This window comes from Onychostruthus taczanowskii, unplaced genomic scaffold (assembly GCF_017590055.1).
Source record: "Onychostruthus taczanowskii isolate IOZ18803 unplaced genomic scaffold, ASM1759005v1 scaffold16, whole genome shotgun sequence".
NCBI lineage: Eukaryota > Metazoa > Chordata > Aves > Passeriformes > Passeridae > Onychostruthus > Onychostruthus taczanowskii.
In genome coordinates, this window is record NW_024498795.1 from 10,479,146 (window position 1) to 10,495,712 (window position 16,567).

Below are 16,567 nucleotides of genomic sequence, written 5' to 3' on the forward strand. Positions count from 1 at the left end.
CTGAGGGCATCATCTCTGTAAAAAACCCTTCAAAACAAGTGGGAATTATGGGTAAGATTTTCCTAAATTTTGTAGGCAGTCAAGCTTCCAAGACAGAGCTATGTGACTTTGATTATTCTTCTCAAATATTAATGCTTTGGAGATTTTTCTCCATCTTTTTCATCAGGGAATGGGAATCATTTTAATATAGAATTATGAACACTTTGAGGGGATGTGAGTTTTCTTTGCAAAAGGGTGTCATTTGAATCCAAGTTTATATAAAGGATGTATATAGACAAATCCATCTCTGATAAAACTTTTGATGAATGCTTTTGCTGACAACCAGATTTTGGCACTATGGCTTACTTTTGGAAAACAGGAATTTGGTATAACTCTATCTTTAGAGAGGAAAAAAAATAAAGACTCTTAAGTGTTTTACTCTAATTTTAAGTTGATAGCTTTTTAAGGGGAGGAAAATTCTGTTAGTTTGTAATTACCTGCAGCAAAATACTTAGCAGTGTCCAAGCTTTCAGGGTGACTGTCAGAGTGAAAGTGTGTAAATAAATATCCTCAGCAAGGATAGACAGTAAACTTTGCATTTCATCCATGGCCACAAGTTATGCTCTGATAAATTCAAATGTGTTATTCTGTCATTACAGATGTACACCCCTCTTCAGAAACAGTTTCATAACTATGTAATTTAAAATATAAAGTTTGAGAGTGAGCCAGTTCTGCAAGGCAAAGAAGCTGGGAGCAGAAAAAAGCAAGATGAATGCATCTGGAGGAAGCTGTGGCAGCCCTAGTTCTGCAGAACCTACAGGAGATTTCTTCAAAGAGCTCTGGTCCAAACTGAAAGAATGCCATGATAAAGAAGTACAAGGTAAATCATTGAAGGTTGGGTTTGTCAGGTTAAAGTTGGTGTTTGTCAGTTACCACAGGAAAACTTTGAACCAAAATACTCTGCATGGAACTAAATAGATTTTTAAAGTTTTCAGTTATGCAGAAAGTTGGGCCTGCATGATCCTTACAAATGATCCTTAGGGATTGACCACCTTAAGCCTGGTTTAACAGGATTAAACTATCAGCACAGATAAATTATTTGCTAGGTCAGTGAAGAAAAAGTAACACAATGTTACCTGGAGTCTCTGCTTGCCTACAAAATATCTGTGTGTTACTTTACCTTCAATGGATCATAATGCAAATTTCCAAACCATGTTATTCAATGGATTCTTTTCTTTTGCTTTTTGCTTTGGTTGTTTCAGATACATTAAAATTATTTCCATTGTTTATTTCCCCTAACTTGTGCAAAATCACACTGCAGATTAATGTCACTGAAGTGAAAATTATTTCTTTAGATTTTAGTGTTCTAAATTTTCTCAGCAAAATCTGTAACGTTTTTATAATATGATTATTCTTACATTATGTGACTCATAATAACAATTTTACTACAGATTGGCTGTTAGTGTCTGTTCATTGTTCAGTAATTCAGAAAAGATGAATTATTGCACTATATGTATTGTTATTGTAATATTGTTTTACAAAGAGTACTCATAAGGGGTTTTTGCTAAAAACATTAAATAAGTTCATATTTTGTTCTGCTAATCTAAAGTCACATGATCCATTCTTTTTGGATGGAATTAAAACAGTATTAGACTGTGTCTTCTAAGAAGTTATCCTTATGTATGAAATAGTGTTCATATTAGACTGGAATAAAAGTGGGTGAGTTTTTGTGATTTAAGACCTGTAGTTATGCAAATGGATCTTTACCCAGAACATTTCAGTGGCCTTGGTTGTTTCTACCAGCCTCAAGACAGTTTCAGGTCTGTCCATTTTGGCTAGTTATCCATCTTCTTGGTTTCAGAATCTCTTGGGGATTGTTTTATAATTAATAGATGTTACATGCCTCCTACTGAAAGTCTTGATTCAATTATTTGCAGCACTAGGCCGTGACGCTTTGCTGTCGATTATTAAAAGAACCAGACCAAACAAGCAACCAAAAAGCATATACCAACTTGGCAACTGGAAAAAAATATAGCAGACAGTAGCATTTCTTTACATGAACATATGGACTACAATTTTATATTGTGTTCCAAAACACAAAAAAATTAACTTTTTTAATAATTATTTTTTAAATTGTTGATGGTTCTTTTTGGTGTGGGTGTGATGTCAAGCACAGATAAACGCGGAAGTACTGACAGAATGGGATCTGGCAATCCGTGGCATGTCTGAACAACAAAAACTTAACAGACAAAAAGCTCTGATGTCGAGACTTCTGTTAAGTGACCCTTTCTCTAGTTTCTTGGGGTGTGCAGCACGTGATTTTCAAGTTTAGGTTTTCTTTATGCAAGCAAGATACTCTTTAGAATGCATGCAGGGTGTGGCCAGGTAATTTTGCCACCAGGCAGTCTTTTTCATGCCTAGCCCTTTGTCAGTATGTCCCACACTGTGTTAGGTAAAATTAGGTCTTCCATGATAACATCAAAGACATGCCTGAAGGATAGTTAATTTTTTCAGAAGGTGGGGATCCTCTTGTAGAAAATGGTACTGGAAGATATTTTAGAAACATCAAACACAGACTTGCCTAGACTTTGCTTGTTTCTGAAGTCTATAAATAAGAATTAAAATTGACTCATGAGTTTCCAATCTGAATGTCAGCAAAAATTATTTTAAAAGGTGGTAGAAGGTGGATTAAGGGAAAGTTAGTAGTTGTTGAAAAAGCTTCTTGCATGTAGAATGTACTGAACACTGAAATGGTGGAATTCTTCTTATTTAAAATTCATGAAAAGTGTGTAAAAAGAATTTATGTAAAGAGATGTAAAGAATCAGTAAAAAGAATTTATGACACATGAACTTGACGTGGTCAGACATGCTATACAAGTTATATCTATAGAATGTAAACCGAAGAATACTTTAAACTCATGCAGTTTGAAAGGGATTTTATTGAAATTCGATATTACTGTATTGTAAAGGGTGTGGTTTTTCACCATTATGTGAAGAAATCCAGCTTCTTGTTCTTTTAAACTGATCACTTCCAAAGAAATCCAAATGTTGGCCTTCTTCAGCCAAAATTCCTATTACTTAAATTCATTATGAAACAATGGGTAGGACACCTATATCCCAGTTTGCCAAGATGCTGGATATGGTCAGTGTCAGTTGACTTTTCATGGAGTTCAGAAGTGCTCAACAACTCAGAATAATGGTCATTAAAACTATTTGCTTTTATTTCCTATCTGTAGAATGTGTTGGATACTTCCATAGTGCCCAGAAGAGTCAAAGGAATTTAATAATGCTTTTTGTGAACTGATTTATTTCTACAGGTGGCAATTCTTACCTCTTGCTTGAAATAATTATATAGATGCTTGCTGGATGTGGATCAAGGTGGTTTCTGAGGATTAATTTAAATCTAAAACTCTGTACTAAAAATATACATCAGCATAGAAATGTGAGCAGTGTTTTATGTACGAGAAATAGCCTAGTTTTTTAATTTATTGCTTACCTCTGAAAAGCAGAAGATATCAATGGACAAAAACTGTAGTCATAGAAGGAGAGAAACTATGAGGAAAACAATCTCATTGATAGATTGCTGTAGGAAAGGAAGTGGCTGGAAGTTCCTCAAAAGTAAATAATTATAGAAAACAGAGCTGGAAGGGACTTTAGAAGGTCATCTAGTCCATCTCTGTACCCTTGAGGTAGGATTATGTCTGTGTTATTGCTGACAGTAGCTTGTCCAACTTGTTTCAAGAAATCTTCAGTGATAATGATTCTGTGGTCTTCCCAGGCACTGTCAGCTTTAAGGAAGTGCATTCAATGCTTTTGAAAATTCATCAGAACAAAAATTATCATAGCCATTAATTGAAATATTACAGCAATATAGTCTAATCAAATAGCAAGTTTCATAAATTAGTGTTTAATTAATCTGCCTAATGACAGTTTAAAGACGGTCTCTGTTGCTTTAATAGGTGTAGAGTGTCATTTACTAATGCACTTGCAAGCTTTAGGTAATGTAGATTTATATAGTCTGCAGTTTGTCTATTCCATAGAAATATTGTGCAAAAGATGAAATTGAATTGGGAAGGGACAAAGTGTAGTTCCACAGAGTTTTATGTGCTCCCTATGTTAAATAAGGAAACCTGAAAAAGCAAAGCTCCTTAAATGAGCACGCTTAAAAAATCTTAATGCTCTGGAAAAGCAAAAGGAAGAGACTACAGCAGAGGTAGTAATTCAAGGCTCTTGGATAAATGGAGCAGGCTGGTTTCCTGCCTTCTCATTGCAGTCATTCGAACTAAGAAAAAATGCAACCTTTAAGTAACTAGTTTAGTTCCTCCTGAATTCAGGTGAGAGGGGAGATACTGTTACCTGTAGCACAGTGCTGGGCCTTTTGAGCCCTGCCTCTTCAATTGGTTGCTCAGGTTGCCAAAGTTACAATCCTAAATACTTGCTGAACAGACTACCTGTTCATACAGGAGATGCATTGTTGTGCAGCTTCATTCCTTCCGATGGGCGTGGAGCAGCTTTAAAGCAAGCTTTATAAGGGTTCTAATTGCAGATGCCTAATTGACTTGATGAATAGCAACTGCTTAAAAAAATAAACCCTCTTTCTGTGCTGATCTGCATGATAGAACATAACTTCTCACAGGTGCTGAACACTTGGAGATAAAAGAAATCTTGCTGTATTTCCTAAGAATGTTTTAAGTAGTCTGTCTGCATTTTTAACTCATTGTCTCACTGGCATCTTGTAGCAAGTTTGGGTTCACTGAGTCTGTGGCTGGCGTGACATTTTAAGTGGCCTGAGGAGTGAACCTTCTCAAGCAATTAATTTTTCCCTTAGAGCTGTTCCTAGTTCATTGTGGTAGTGGAGAAAAAATAGTCTGTTAGCTGCCTTAACCTACATTTTCTGTAGTAAGATGTAGTATCAGCTCTGTGTTTAGGCTAAAATTCAAAGTAGTCTGAAGTTTTCTTACAAGTGTTCTGGTTTTAGGAGTTTATCCTGCTATTCTAAATGCATAATACTTTTTCAAGAGAGCTTACAAGACACCTAATTTCAACCTGAAGTTGGTAGAGACCTTCCATAGTTAGAAGAAAATAATCATGCTAGGAGATGTTATTTTCTGATGTGATATGAAAATTTCTCTTGGATTTCTGTTTAAGAAACTGTTCTGTCATTGGGGTCTGATTATTTCTGTTTATTTGGAATAGGAGTGGCCAGCTTGTGTGTGGGTAATATCACATAAATTTCCATAGCACTGTGTCCTGCTCGTTAAATTGTTTTGTGCATGAATATCTCCTTGCCTCTGTGCACATATAAATGCAGCCAAGGCCTTGCGAGCAGACTGGCTTGACAGTGTTCTGTCTCCTGGCTGTCACCTGGCCCCTCCTGCTGAGAACATCAGTTATATTTGAAAACCTTTTTCCTTCTGCTCAGAATATATAGCTAGGAGCACGGAACTCTTAGGGGAAGAAAGGCCACAGATGAAATATCATTCATCAATTCACCTTCAGATAGTCCAAGGAAGCTTTGACTGAGAGAGTGCAGTGGCACTTCTCCAAAGAAGGATGTGTTCCTTCTCTGCTTTAAAGCCTTGAATCACATATTTTTAATGTTTCATTTATGCATATACACTGTAAAACATTTCTCAGTTCAGTGATTGGATGCTTCATGCAGTGTTGCATTATGAATTTGTGTGCACACAGAACATATTTTATGCTACTTGTGTGGGCATAGTCAATGAAAATATGTTGACGGTGCTGGCTATTCATGTGTAGTTATTTCACAAAGGTGTTTGTTTACTTGTGTAAGTGGAAATCTGTGTGTTTGCTTAAGAAGTCCTTATTTCCTGGAGATCACAGTGACTATATTTGTTTCCAAGATCCTGTAGAACACACTCAAAAAGCCCAGAAGGAACCTTTTTCTCTCCAGATTAGTGACATTTTTTGTCTCTCTGCAGATAACAGTGGCAAACGGGGAGTTAATTCATTGTCTCACTCATTTTTTAAAATCAGAATTCTATAACATGTAATTTCTTCTTTCCACTTTTCAGGCTTACAGCTGAAAATATCTAAGTTGAAAAAGGAAAGATGCTTGTAAGTACTCATCCTAATGATATAATTTATTAAAGGAGAGTCAGAGTCCCATTCTTGTAAGATCAATTAAGGTTTCGTGGATTCTTCCTTTAGATGTGTAAGAAACTCTGCTAACTTTAATAATTCAGCTAAAGTTGTCTGAAGCTGTACCTCTTTACAGGGTGTGTTATTTTTTAAGTATAATCTATAAATTAAGTAGTTGCTCATTTTTAATCTGAAATGATTAAATTATCTCTTGCTTTTGATTTTAGCCTGCCGTATCATAAGTTGCTTCCACGTTCTGGAATCTTAAATTGATCAGTCAGTTTTCTAGATGAGAAATATTATCAGTGCTGTGACTGAACAAATACCAAATAGGTTAGTCATTGTTTGCTGGAATCTTTCTGCAGCTGCCACATTGTGGATACAGTACTGTTACATAGGAGGTCTTGTTCTCCTTGCTGCATCTGAATACCTGGGGTTTAGTATTTCATACTTGGTAATCAGCTGACAATGAGCACCTTATTTTGTATCCCACTCCAGCGTTGGAGCTAATGACTTGTAAACCCTAGGTCAGAGACTGGCCATTATGCAGTGCCTTTGTAGCCAGTCGTCTATCATGTTTGTCAGGTACAATGGAATTTTAAGGAGAGAAAACCCAACCAAGAGCCTAGTTCCTTCTGTCCTTTTACTGTCTTCATGGGGCATTTTACAGGCTTTGGGTGAAAGGCATGTAGTTTGGGTGAACGTTAATATTTATTGCAAATGACTTAATGCTATAGAATGACTTAGAATTATCTAGAAACAATTTTTAAATTTGCTATTTTAAGCCTCCTGTAAGTGGCATAAACAGAAAAAATGAGGGTTTTTTTTTGTGGTTTTAGTTTTTTGTTGGAGGGATTTTTTTAATGTCCTAAACATCAAGAAAATACAGCTTGCTTTTGTCAGACTTCAAATTTTGCCGTGGCTGGCTGTACTTGGTTAGTGAACTGAGGTAAGAGAACTTTAACATTTTGAGTTTCCCAAATAAAAGTACAAGCCTTAAATGGTTCCTCATGCTGTTTGCATGTAACTGTTTTATAGGCTGAATATGCAGTTGGAATGGCCTATATGAGTCTGTGTGATAGTACAGAAAAATAAAGCATCTGTACTTAAATTTAAAGATTAATTAAATATGCTTGTGATTGTACACTGTAGAATCTTCCAGCTGCCTCATTCACTTTATGATTCACTATGATTGCTAGTTTCTTGTACTGCTGTAATGCCAGCAATATGAAAATGTGGTTGACTAAACATATGTTAAAGGGATAGTGCCAATTTAAAAGTTTGTTTGTGTAAAAGAACTGTATCAAGTTACTAAATATGTTTTCATTTCCTGGTGTGTGTGTGTGCGCTTAACAGCTTTTCATGAGCTAATTTCTTGACTTCCACAAATAATCCATCTCAGGCACACTGAAAACAAACAACTGCTTTCGTGGATATATACAAAGGATTCCATGATAGAAAGAAGAACTGGGAATTTCTCAGAAGTTAGTCATTGTCATGTTGCACAGATTCAGGTGTTCAGCTTTTATTGAACATTAATATCCCTGTAGAAAATAATCATGTGCTTGTCACTCGTGCCATGTTTGCAACTTGAAGAGATATTGTGGTCTGATAATAACATTGAAAGGGAGCTAAAATTGAGAAGTTAACATTACTATTTTTCCTTAGCTCTTTTAAGGAGAAAATATTCTTTGTTAATTAATTAGTTCTGGTTTTTAGAGAAGGTATTTTCCGCAAGATCAACTGCTTCTGAGGGCTTTGTAAAGAGACTTCTTTTGTCTTTATTCGTACTATGGGAATACATGCTCTATAGAAAATTCCTTCTTAAGGAAGTAAAGCTCTCATGGATCTAAAGACTTTTCAGAGATTTCCAAACTTAATGTGGTTTGCCAAGCTGCAGAATTTATTCACTGATACGACAAGACCAAAATGACCTGATTGTGAAAACTCCCATTAGATTCCCCACAGCTCCACAACACAGTAAGGTGTAAGAGAAGTGTTTGAGTTTGTTCTCTGAAATTGTTGCTTGAACATTGTTAGCTTTTATGTCTTGACTGTCATTAATTCTAGTTCTTACCTGAACAAAAATCAGACATAACAGAAGGTCACCTGTATTATGAATTAGAAACTAGCTGCATCTTTCCTCTGTCATTTGCAAATTATTATTAATCAGAAACACTAGCTTCATGTATCTTCAAGATGATATTTGTGCTGATGATAATCACATTTCCCGATGATATGAAAGCAACATGCCAGAGAAAATTCTTTAGTGAAAAAGTAATTACTGCAATTTAAAGCTAGAACTAATTTTTCCTCTTTTTCTTTTCAGGGATGCAGAGAGGCTTGAAGAGTTCTATACCAAAAACCAACAGCTCAGAGAACAGCAAAAAGCACTTCATGACACTATCAAAGTTTTAGAAGACAGGTGAAGTAGTATCTTCTGGCTTTTGAGTTTGCTGAATTTTGCTCTTGCAGAGTACCTCTGGATACTTTGCAAGTTGAGTTTATTGTGTTTTGGTCTGGGATTGTTGATTTTTAAAAATTTTTTTTCAGTAAGCCAGTCCTTTTCTAATGCAATCCAAATAGTGTGTTGTAGAGAAGGTGTAGAATTTACATTTTTCTGAAGAGCAATCAATAAATATATAACATATATATTTATCTCTTCTATATAATTATAAAATCAATAATGAATATAAATAAATAACAATTTCTGTTGTATTGTTATTTTCAAAGTGCTTAGCTTGTTTAGTTCAGTTTCAGTAGAAGTTAGACTAGAGCAGCTTGGAAGGCAAACATACATTTTAAGGTTTGTTCTTTTATATCCATCTTTGTAGAGTTAAATTTTATATTTATACAAGATGTAATACAAGTACAAACCCAAAGGCTATACTATGTTGTGAAACTAATGATATAACTCACCAGGAAATGTTTCAGATTTGAGGGCATCTTTTTTACCAATTGCCTGTTTTACCTAAATTTGATCACAGGTTCCATCTGTTCCCCTTTTTCAGACTTAGGTGATCTCCTCACATTTTGATCTATTCTGCCTTTTCCTAATTTGTTTCTGTTTAATCTGGTACAGCAAAGCAAAACTAATATAGGTGAAATTACAGTGCATTTTTTCTTCTTTAAAAACGATACCCGTTTTGGAAAGTATATGTTAAATATTTGCTGTTAATAGGCTCTCAGAAGCTTTCTGGGAACAGGAGATCATTTCATAGTAAATGGTTTTCCACTATTCCTGTGTTACCTCAAATTTCGAGCTGTGATACTCTACTTTTACTTTCAACTCCATTTCTCTGTGAAAGGCATTAGGGATGAGCTTGTAGCCATGCAGGTAATAAACTTTCATACCATGTAAGTAGAGAGGCATTCATGGTGTGGATGGATCTTTCTAATCCCTTGGCAGATTAATTGCTCACATTGTGAAAAACAAAAGAAGTATTTCAACTGATTTAATACAAGAAGATTGTAATTCTGTGTTTGTTACACATTCAGATAAGCTAGTATGAAAAGGCATTTCAGTATTTTACTCTTGCCATATTTCCACAATATTAAAACACCAATAAACAAGTATGGTTTTTACTTCCAATATTCAGCTCTGAAATTGGAAAGTGACATAGTTTGTTTTGTTGGCATTTTTTAATACTTGATGTAGTAGCATCAGCAGTGCAGAACTTTTGACTAACTGGTTTCTTATTTAGCAGGCAAAAGAGAGTCTGGTTTTCACTTCACTGTTACCTTTTTTGCTGTATCCCAGAAATAAATACATTCTGTTTATCAACTATAAAATGAACGCATATTTCATTGCACGAATGAATGTGTTGGGTAAGATGGAGTGATTCTAACCAGTCCTTTTCTGATCATGGATGTGTTTTAAACAGCTAATCTAAACTATTAGAGGCAGTGGAGTCAACACCTCTCATGAGCTTTTGGATCCACTTCAATTATGGGTGCTTACATAAAGATAAAGGGTTTCACATTTGCTTGGCAGCTGTTAAGAGTGAAATTACTAATTTGTCCTTTTTATTATTTTGCTTAATGACAGTACATATCCTTCTTAAATGAGGTAGTAATTCTATTTACTGAAGTGATTTGCTTATTTGTATTTTCTTGAATGAACTTTACATAAAATGGTGATTTATATCCGACAGTGTTTTTAGTAGGATGCCTTACAAAGGATTTCAGTGGAAAAGTGTAGCATGCTCCACTTTATTATATAAAGTAATGCACGTTGCTTTAGAAGTATCCAGTACCTACAATCATTTGTGCAAATGTTAGTGCATATAGTATTGGATTATTCGGAAATCTCAAAACATTGCTATGTGAACATATAAAACCACAATACTTAGTGGTGTTCTGCATAGTTGTCAGAAGTTTTCTGGTTTTCGTTGTTGAAAAGGTCTGTTAAACATTGGTATCTGCTTCATGCATGGCAATATTTTTTTAACAGAGGGACCTTTTTCTCTTCATTTTATTGTAGATTAAGAGCGGGGTTATGTGATCGCTGTGCTGTAACCGAAGAACATATGAGAAAGAAGCAGCAAGAGTTTGAAAATATCCGGCAGCAGAATCTCAAACTTATAACTGAGCTTAGTGAGTTTTATCCCCAAGCCTGAAGACAAAACATGCTATTTTGTCAACTAGTTCTCCAGTAATTCCTGTAACTTGATATAATTTATATGTGGTGTGTTTAGTAAGCCCAAAAAGTTCAGTCAGGGGATACTTAACTGTACAGTCTGAAAATATGTAACATACCAGTGACTAGTCATTTGACCCACCTTCTTAGATTGAAGTGCTGATACTGAAAGTGAACTGACGTGGAAAATCTTACACTGTAAAGTAGCTACTTTAGATAAAATGTGACTGCTTCTGTTTATTCCTACAGCTAGAATGATTGCCAGCTTTCCTAAGAAAACCCTGACTTCAAAAGGAATTGGTGATTGCAAAGTATCAAGCTCAGACAGAAGTGGGTCCAGCTTGTGTCCTGTAGTTGGTCTTGGACTTTAAATGCAGTAAACCCATAACTGTCTCATAACCAACTGAGGCCACAAAAAATAGCTTTATACCAGGCAGCTTGTAGCCAGTTCATTTTGAAATCAAGAAATAGAACATGTGACACAAATTAAACTGTTTGTTTCAGGTGATACACAAGCAGGACAGAAATATGTTCATAAAGAGAGTTTGGAAAGATTGACTGTATAAAGTGTAGAATAATAAAGGACAGAATTTTTGAATGTTAATGTTATCTTTGCCATTAAGTATTTTGTATCATTTAGTTGTCTTTATTTGTCAAGAACAAGCAGACATTAAATGAGATTTAAATAGGGGTAATGCCGGACAAAAATAGCTTTTTGGTGCTTAATTAAATTATGGAAATATTAAATTATGGAAATACTATGCTAATACAGAACACATCAGTGTTTCAAGGACTTCTACGATTGAGCACTTACATAAAATTATTCTGAGTTGTGAGTTTAATGATGAACAGCAAACAGGGTACAGCCAATCTCTAAATATAGCTCTGAACCTTAAAAATCAAGGTGGCACCTATTAGGTACAAATCTTGAGCTGTGACACAACAGTAGGCTCCCATGGGTTTGGGTTGAGATCTGTGTAATGATGGAAAAAGATCATTTGAGGAATCTAGAGGCAAAACAGACAGAGCAAAATAAAAACAAAACCATAAAAATTAAAGTGGACTGAAGAATTGGAGTTATCACTACATTAGTTTGAGATAGCATGGAAGAAAGGCTTAATGGTTACTTTAGTGGCTAAAACCAAATTCAAATTGCTTTGTATTTCATAGGTTATCCTTAGCCTAAGGTAGCAATTTTGTCCATGGAGACAAGTGAAAAATTACTCATCTTTACAACACAGCCTGACTTGTGTGTACGTGAACAAAAGTAATTAATGATTGTGTAGAACTAATGTTGTGATAGAGTAGTTGTGCCACCTTTGTCTTTTCCAACATGTCATTTTACTACTTTTTAAATTGCTAGCTTGAAACTTAATTTTTGTAAACCACAGAGAAGGTGTATGGTATTACATTTTACAATTGGTTCTGTTTCCTTCAAGGACCTGACAAGATTATCATGTTAACGTGTGTATATTGATTTTTTAATACTTTTTTCTGTAAATTTCAGTGAATGAAAAAAACAACTTACAGGATGAGAATAAAAAGTTAACTGAACAGTTCCAGCAATTACAGAAGGAGCTAGAGTAAGTTTTGGGTCGTTTGGGATATTCCCCCATTCCTCTGTAGAAATGTCTGGGAATATAAATATCAGCTTTTAAGTCTTTAAATCTTGTTTCCCCTGTGTGACAGATAGTGTGATGAGATAGCCTACTGCCACAACATAACAACACAAGCCCAGTTGCCTTCTATTGTGCAGATTTTTATTTTCTTTTATCTGTGTGCATCTTGTTTTAAACTGGGAGTAAAACTCAGAGAAGTGAATTTATCATAGAAATTTTGCTTGATTTCTGATCACAGTGTGTAGCAAAGCCTTATGTCTCATGCTTTTATTCCTTGGTCGCCTCTTTACCTTTTGTTTCCACCTAGGCTAAGATTTCAGAAAAGTAGTTATTTAGATAGTAAGTCCCAGGATCTTGCAATACATTTTTAAAATAAGCTTACTATAATTTTGCAATTTTAAAAGAAAAATACCATAGTAAATTTTGAAAACAAGACATAGAAATGGTGAGCTACAAATTGACTGTGAAATTTTAATCTGCTGTAGTAAGAATGTGTCATCTAATGTTGTGGTTAATATGTGAATGTGGTTGTACTGTGCAAGGCAGAGGTAGTGTTCCTTTCTTCTTGTGGTCTGACATCATCTGAAACTTATCTCACTTTTCCCTATCTGTGACTAAGTTGTGTACATGCCTCGGAGAAATGGGACAGGATGTGTGGACTTGATACAGGAGTTTATGCATGTGGTTTATTTCTTGTCTCTGTCAGAATTCAACTTCAATAGCGAGTGAAACAACTAGAGTTCAGTACAGAATGACTGTAGTCCTATTCCTTTGTATTTCTTGGTTTGTCTCCCATCTTTGCACCTTCATTGTCCTTTCTTTTTTCTGTATGCACTTAATCTTCTTGGGGTAACATACTTCATGACCCCAGCTTCCAGTAAAAATCTGTGGCCAAGTGAGGAAAGCTGACAATAACCAATGTAACAATTCGTTATTTGCTCTGCATGTTAGGTGATCATTGAAATAAGTGCAGAGTTGAGTGGATAAACAGTAATTTACAAGGATAGTACTGCTGTTGTAATACAGTCACTGCATTTGGTTGTTTTGGTTGAGCTATAATCATGGTACTTTATTTAGAATTAGCAACTTAGATTGATATAACATCATCACATTGTAGGTGCAAAGTAGCAGATTTTTTCTACTGTATGATATGAAATCACATTTTTGCAGTCTTCTGTATTTTGTAACCAAGTTATAATAGGAATAAAAATCTGAGAATTCTCCATATAAAATCTCCATATAAAATACAAGAAATCAGAAATCAGTGGAAGTGTAGAAAAATTGTATTATCTGATGCTTTATGACATTGAGATTTCATTATGCTCGGCTGGGAGCAGCAAGGAAATTTCTGCAAAAACCTCTTCTGGGGTCTCAGATAAATCCATGATTCAGAAGTTATTTATTACATAGTTATGATGTACAGTATGTATGGCAGCTGCTTCATTTGATGGTTTTTTTCTGTGATGGTAAGTAGAAACTACCTCTTGGTTTATATAGAAGTAAGGTGCAGAAAAATGTATTTTTAGTAGGTTCATTTGTCAAACAAGACCGCGTGTGCCAGTAAATTTAAAGAGAACTCTAACAGCTAACTTAAATTTGAAAAGTAAATTGATTAATATATTTCTCTGTTGCTTATTTTTAATTTGTGTCTTGAGATATTGCTAGTAGATAATACAGTTTTCCAGTGCTTTCTTTGTAAATGTGCTCGAAAAAAGGAATTACAAAATCACACAAGGGATTCGTCAAGACTTGAGAACATCAGTGCGTCAGTATTTGTCATTAAGTGTTCAAAGTTAGTAGTGGTAAAAAGCCTAACTGCAAAAATGCTTTCTGTCTCAAGCCAGACAGCTTTTTAAAGTTTTCCATTACCTTATTTTATAAAAGATGTTGTGGTTCAGCTTCAATGCAAGCAAAAATTTATCTGTATTTCCTCTTCTTCCCTTAAATCAAAACCTTATATCCTTCTCTTTACAGTTAGGAAATTATCTTTTGGCCTGTGTTTTCTCTTGAGAATCGTAAGGAAAAGTGCAACTGCAGGAAGAAGGCTGTGTTAGATTTCTGTGTGCTTTTCTTTTACTGCCTCTTCCATGTCTCACTGCCACCACCATAGGGCAGATAGCCTCTTATGAAGTACTAAACAAACTATTTAAATTCAAAGATCCAAAATCAGTCCTTTTTTGTTGTTATTTCCTCACTATGGTTAGATAGAGTTTTTGAAAAGACAATGTATTTTATTACACCAGTTATTATATACTGACTCTCCAGCAGGTAGCTAGAGCTGACAGTGTGACAGGCAGTAACTTGTCTTCATAACTTGTCTTGTATTTTACATTACTTGTTTTCCATGCTTTTTTGCATTATTCCATGATGACCTTTTTGGGTTGAGTTAGAGGTAACATCAATGCTTTGGAGAGTGATTGCTTTGAATACAGTGCTATTCAGTACTATTTAAAATTGTCCAAAAGCTTTTATTTTGTGTTTAAGGCAATATTTCTAATCACTGAATATATTCTGAATTGGAAAGGACCCAACAAGGATCAGCAAGTCCAACTCTTAAGCAAGTGGCCTATCCAGGGATTGAACCCAAAATCTTGGTGTTACCCAGCACCATGCTCTAGCCAACTCAGCCAATCTCAGGGTCATAAACTGTGAAGATGTACAGGGATTTCCATACAAGGGGGAGACACTGATCCATCAATTTCACCATTCTCTTGTTAAAGAAGCACCTGCTTGTTCTGCTTCAGAGAACAAGCTGTACCTCTACAGTACCTAGCTTCTTCTGGGAAAAAGGGCTTCCACAGTGCAGTTGTATGCTGACTTCAAATATGAAGAGCTAGGGTTGTATGCTGTTCTTGGGCTTGATGGAGCAATGGTCAATCTTTTGTTAAATGTATCTAAAAACTGCGTTGAGTATTAATTTTTTACAGTGTAATGTTTCTGAGGTGGCTGTATTTCCAGAATTGTTGGGTTCTTGTACTGCGTGATTGTCCTGCTTGCTGAAGTGAAAACTCTTCATCTTGCTGACTTGGGGTTTTATTTTACCACTTGGTTTGGTCTCCAGGGTGCAAAAGCAACAAACAGTGGATGCAGAAGAAGCTATTCCAGATTCTCCAGTTGTAACATCTTCATTTTCTGTGGTTAATCGTATGAGAAGGAAAAAAGAGAATAGGCATGTCCGATACACAGAACATACACCTCCAGATTTGGAACTTAGGGAAAGCAATGGTGGTAAGAGGGTTTTTTTGTTGGTTTTTTTGGGGTTTTTTGTAATTAAGGGCTAAACAGAAAGATGGTGTATAAACTTGATTGCAAAGGGAAAAAAGTAAAAAAAAAACCAAAAACCCTAGTGCTTTTTTTTGCTCTACCTTTTATCTTTTTGTGTGATAATGCATGAGTCCAGGGAAGAAAGTCTATAGCAGTAACTGTTACATTAGAGATATGCTCAGAACTTATCTCAGCCTTCTACTTTTATTCATCCATGTGCACATGCAAATGTAACAGTTTTCCAGCCTATTTTTCTTCTCTACTTGCAAACTGGCTAAAAAAGCATCTGTTCAGGTTTGACTTGTGCATGCAGCAATGTCACCACCTAGTGGAGTGTGAAACAGATGTTTTGCCACATTCTGAAATTATTCTGCAACTGAAGTAATGTAACTGAAACTGGTAGATATCTACATGATCTCTCTGTATTCCACACTGTTTGCACTTGTTTTGTGTCTTAAGTTCAGAAGTATTGTGTGCATTTAATTTCCAGACTTTGTTCTGTAGTGTCATAGAAATAACTCTAATATATTTTGTCTACACAAAGTATTTTTGTGAAATAAGGCAGTTTGCTTGTATTTTATTGATACACAGCAAATATCATAAGCCAGGTCAATTTGTGGTACTTTAAAAAGGTATTTTAAGTATGAATAAATATGACTAAATATTAGTCTTCACTAAAAGCCTCTTCCCAAGAATAAAAATAGGATAACTGTGGGGTGAAAAGGGTGGGCTAGTTGTTCATGCCCTTTATTTTGCATTTGAAATTTTTAGTGCTGTGAGTATTTTCTCCTTTCTAAACATACCTATGTCTCTCCATATTCTGTATAAAAAATGGAGCTACTAAATGAATCCAAAGTTTAATAGTAAGAAATAGTATGAATAGCTATCACAGTTAATGGCTTTGAAAAGCTGTTGATCATCAAGGAAGAAAGGACTACATGGCATATGTTTGTCATGATTC

General features: G+C 35.2%; 1 protein-coding gene across 1 annotated transcript in view; it reads left to right on the plus strand.

The window, feature by feature from the left end:
• The first annotated feature begins 641 nt into the window (after positions 1–641).
• Positions 642–16,567, plus strand: part of RBBP8 (RB binding protein 8, endonuclease) — a 30,648-nt gene continuing 14,722 nt past the window's right edge. Inside the window, exons 1-6 of the mRNA XM_041399312.1 lie at positions 642–859; positions 6,018–6,060; positions 8,414–8,509; positions 10,568–10,680; positions 12,231–12,306; positions 15,404–15,570. Coding sequence (XP_041255246.1) covers positions 748–859; positions 6,018–6,060; positions 8,414–8,509; positions 10,568–10,680; positions 12,231–12,306; positions 15,404–15,570 — 607 coding nt within the window. The 5' untranslated portion in view covers positions 642–747. The remainder of the gene's footprint in view (positions 860–6,017; positions 6,061–8,413; positions 8,510–10,567; positions 10,681–12,230; positions 12,307–15,403; positions 15,571–16,567) is intronic.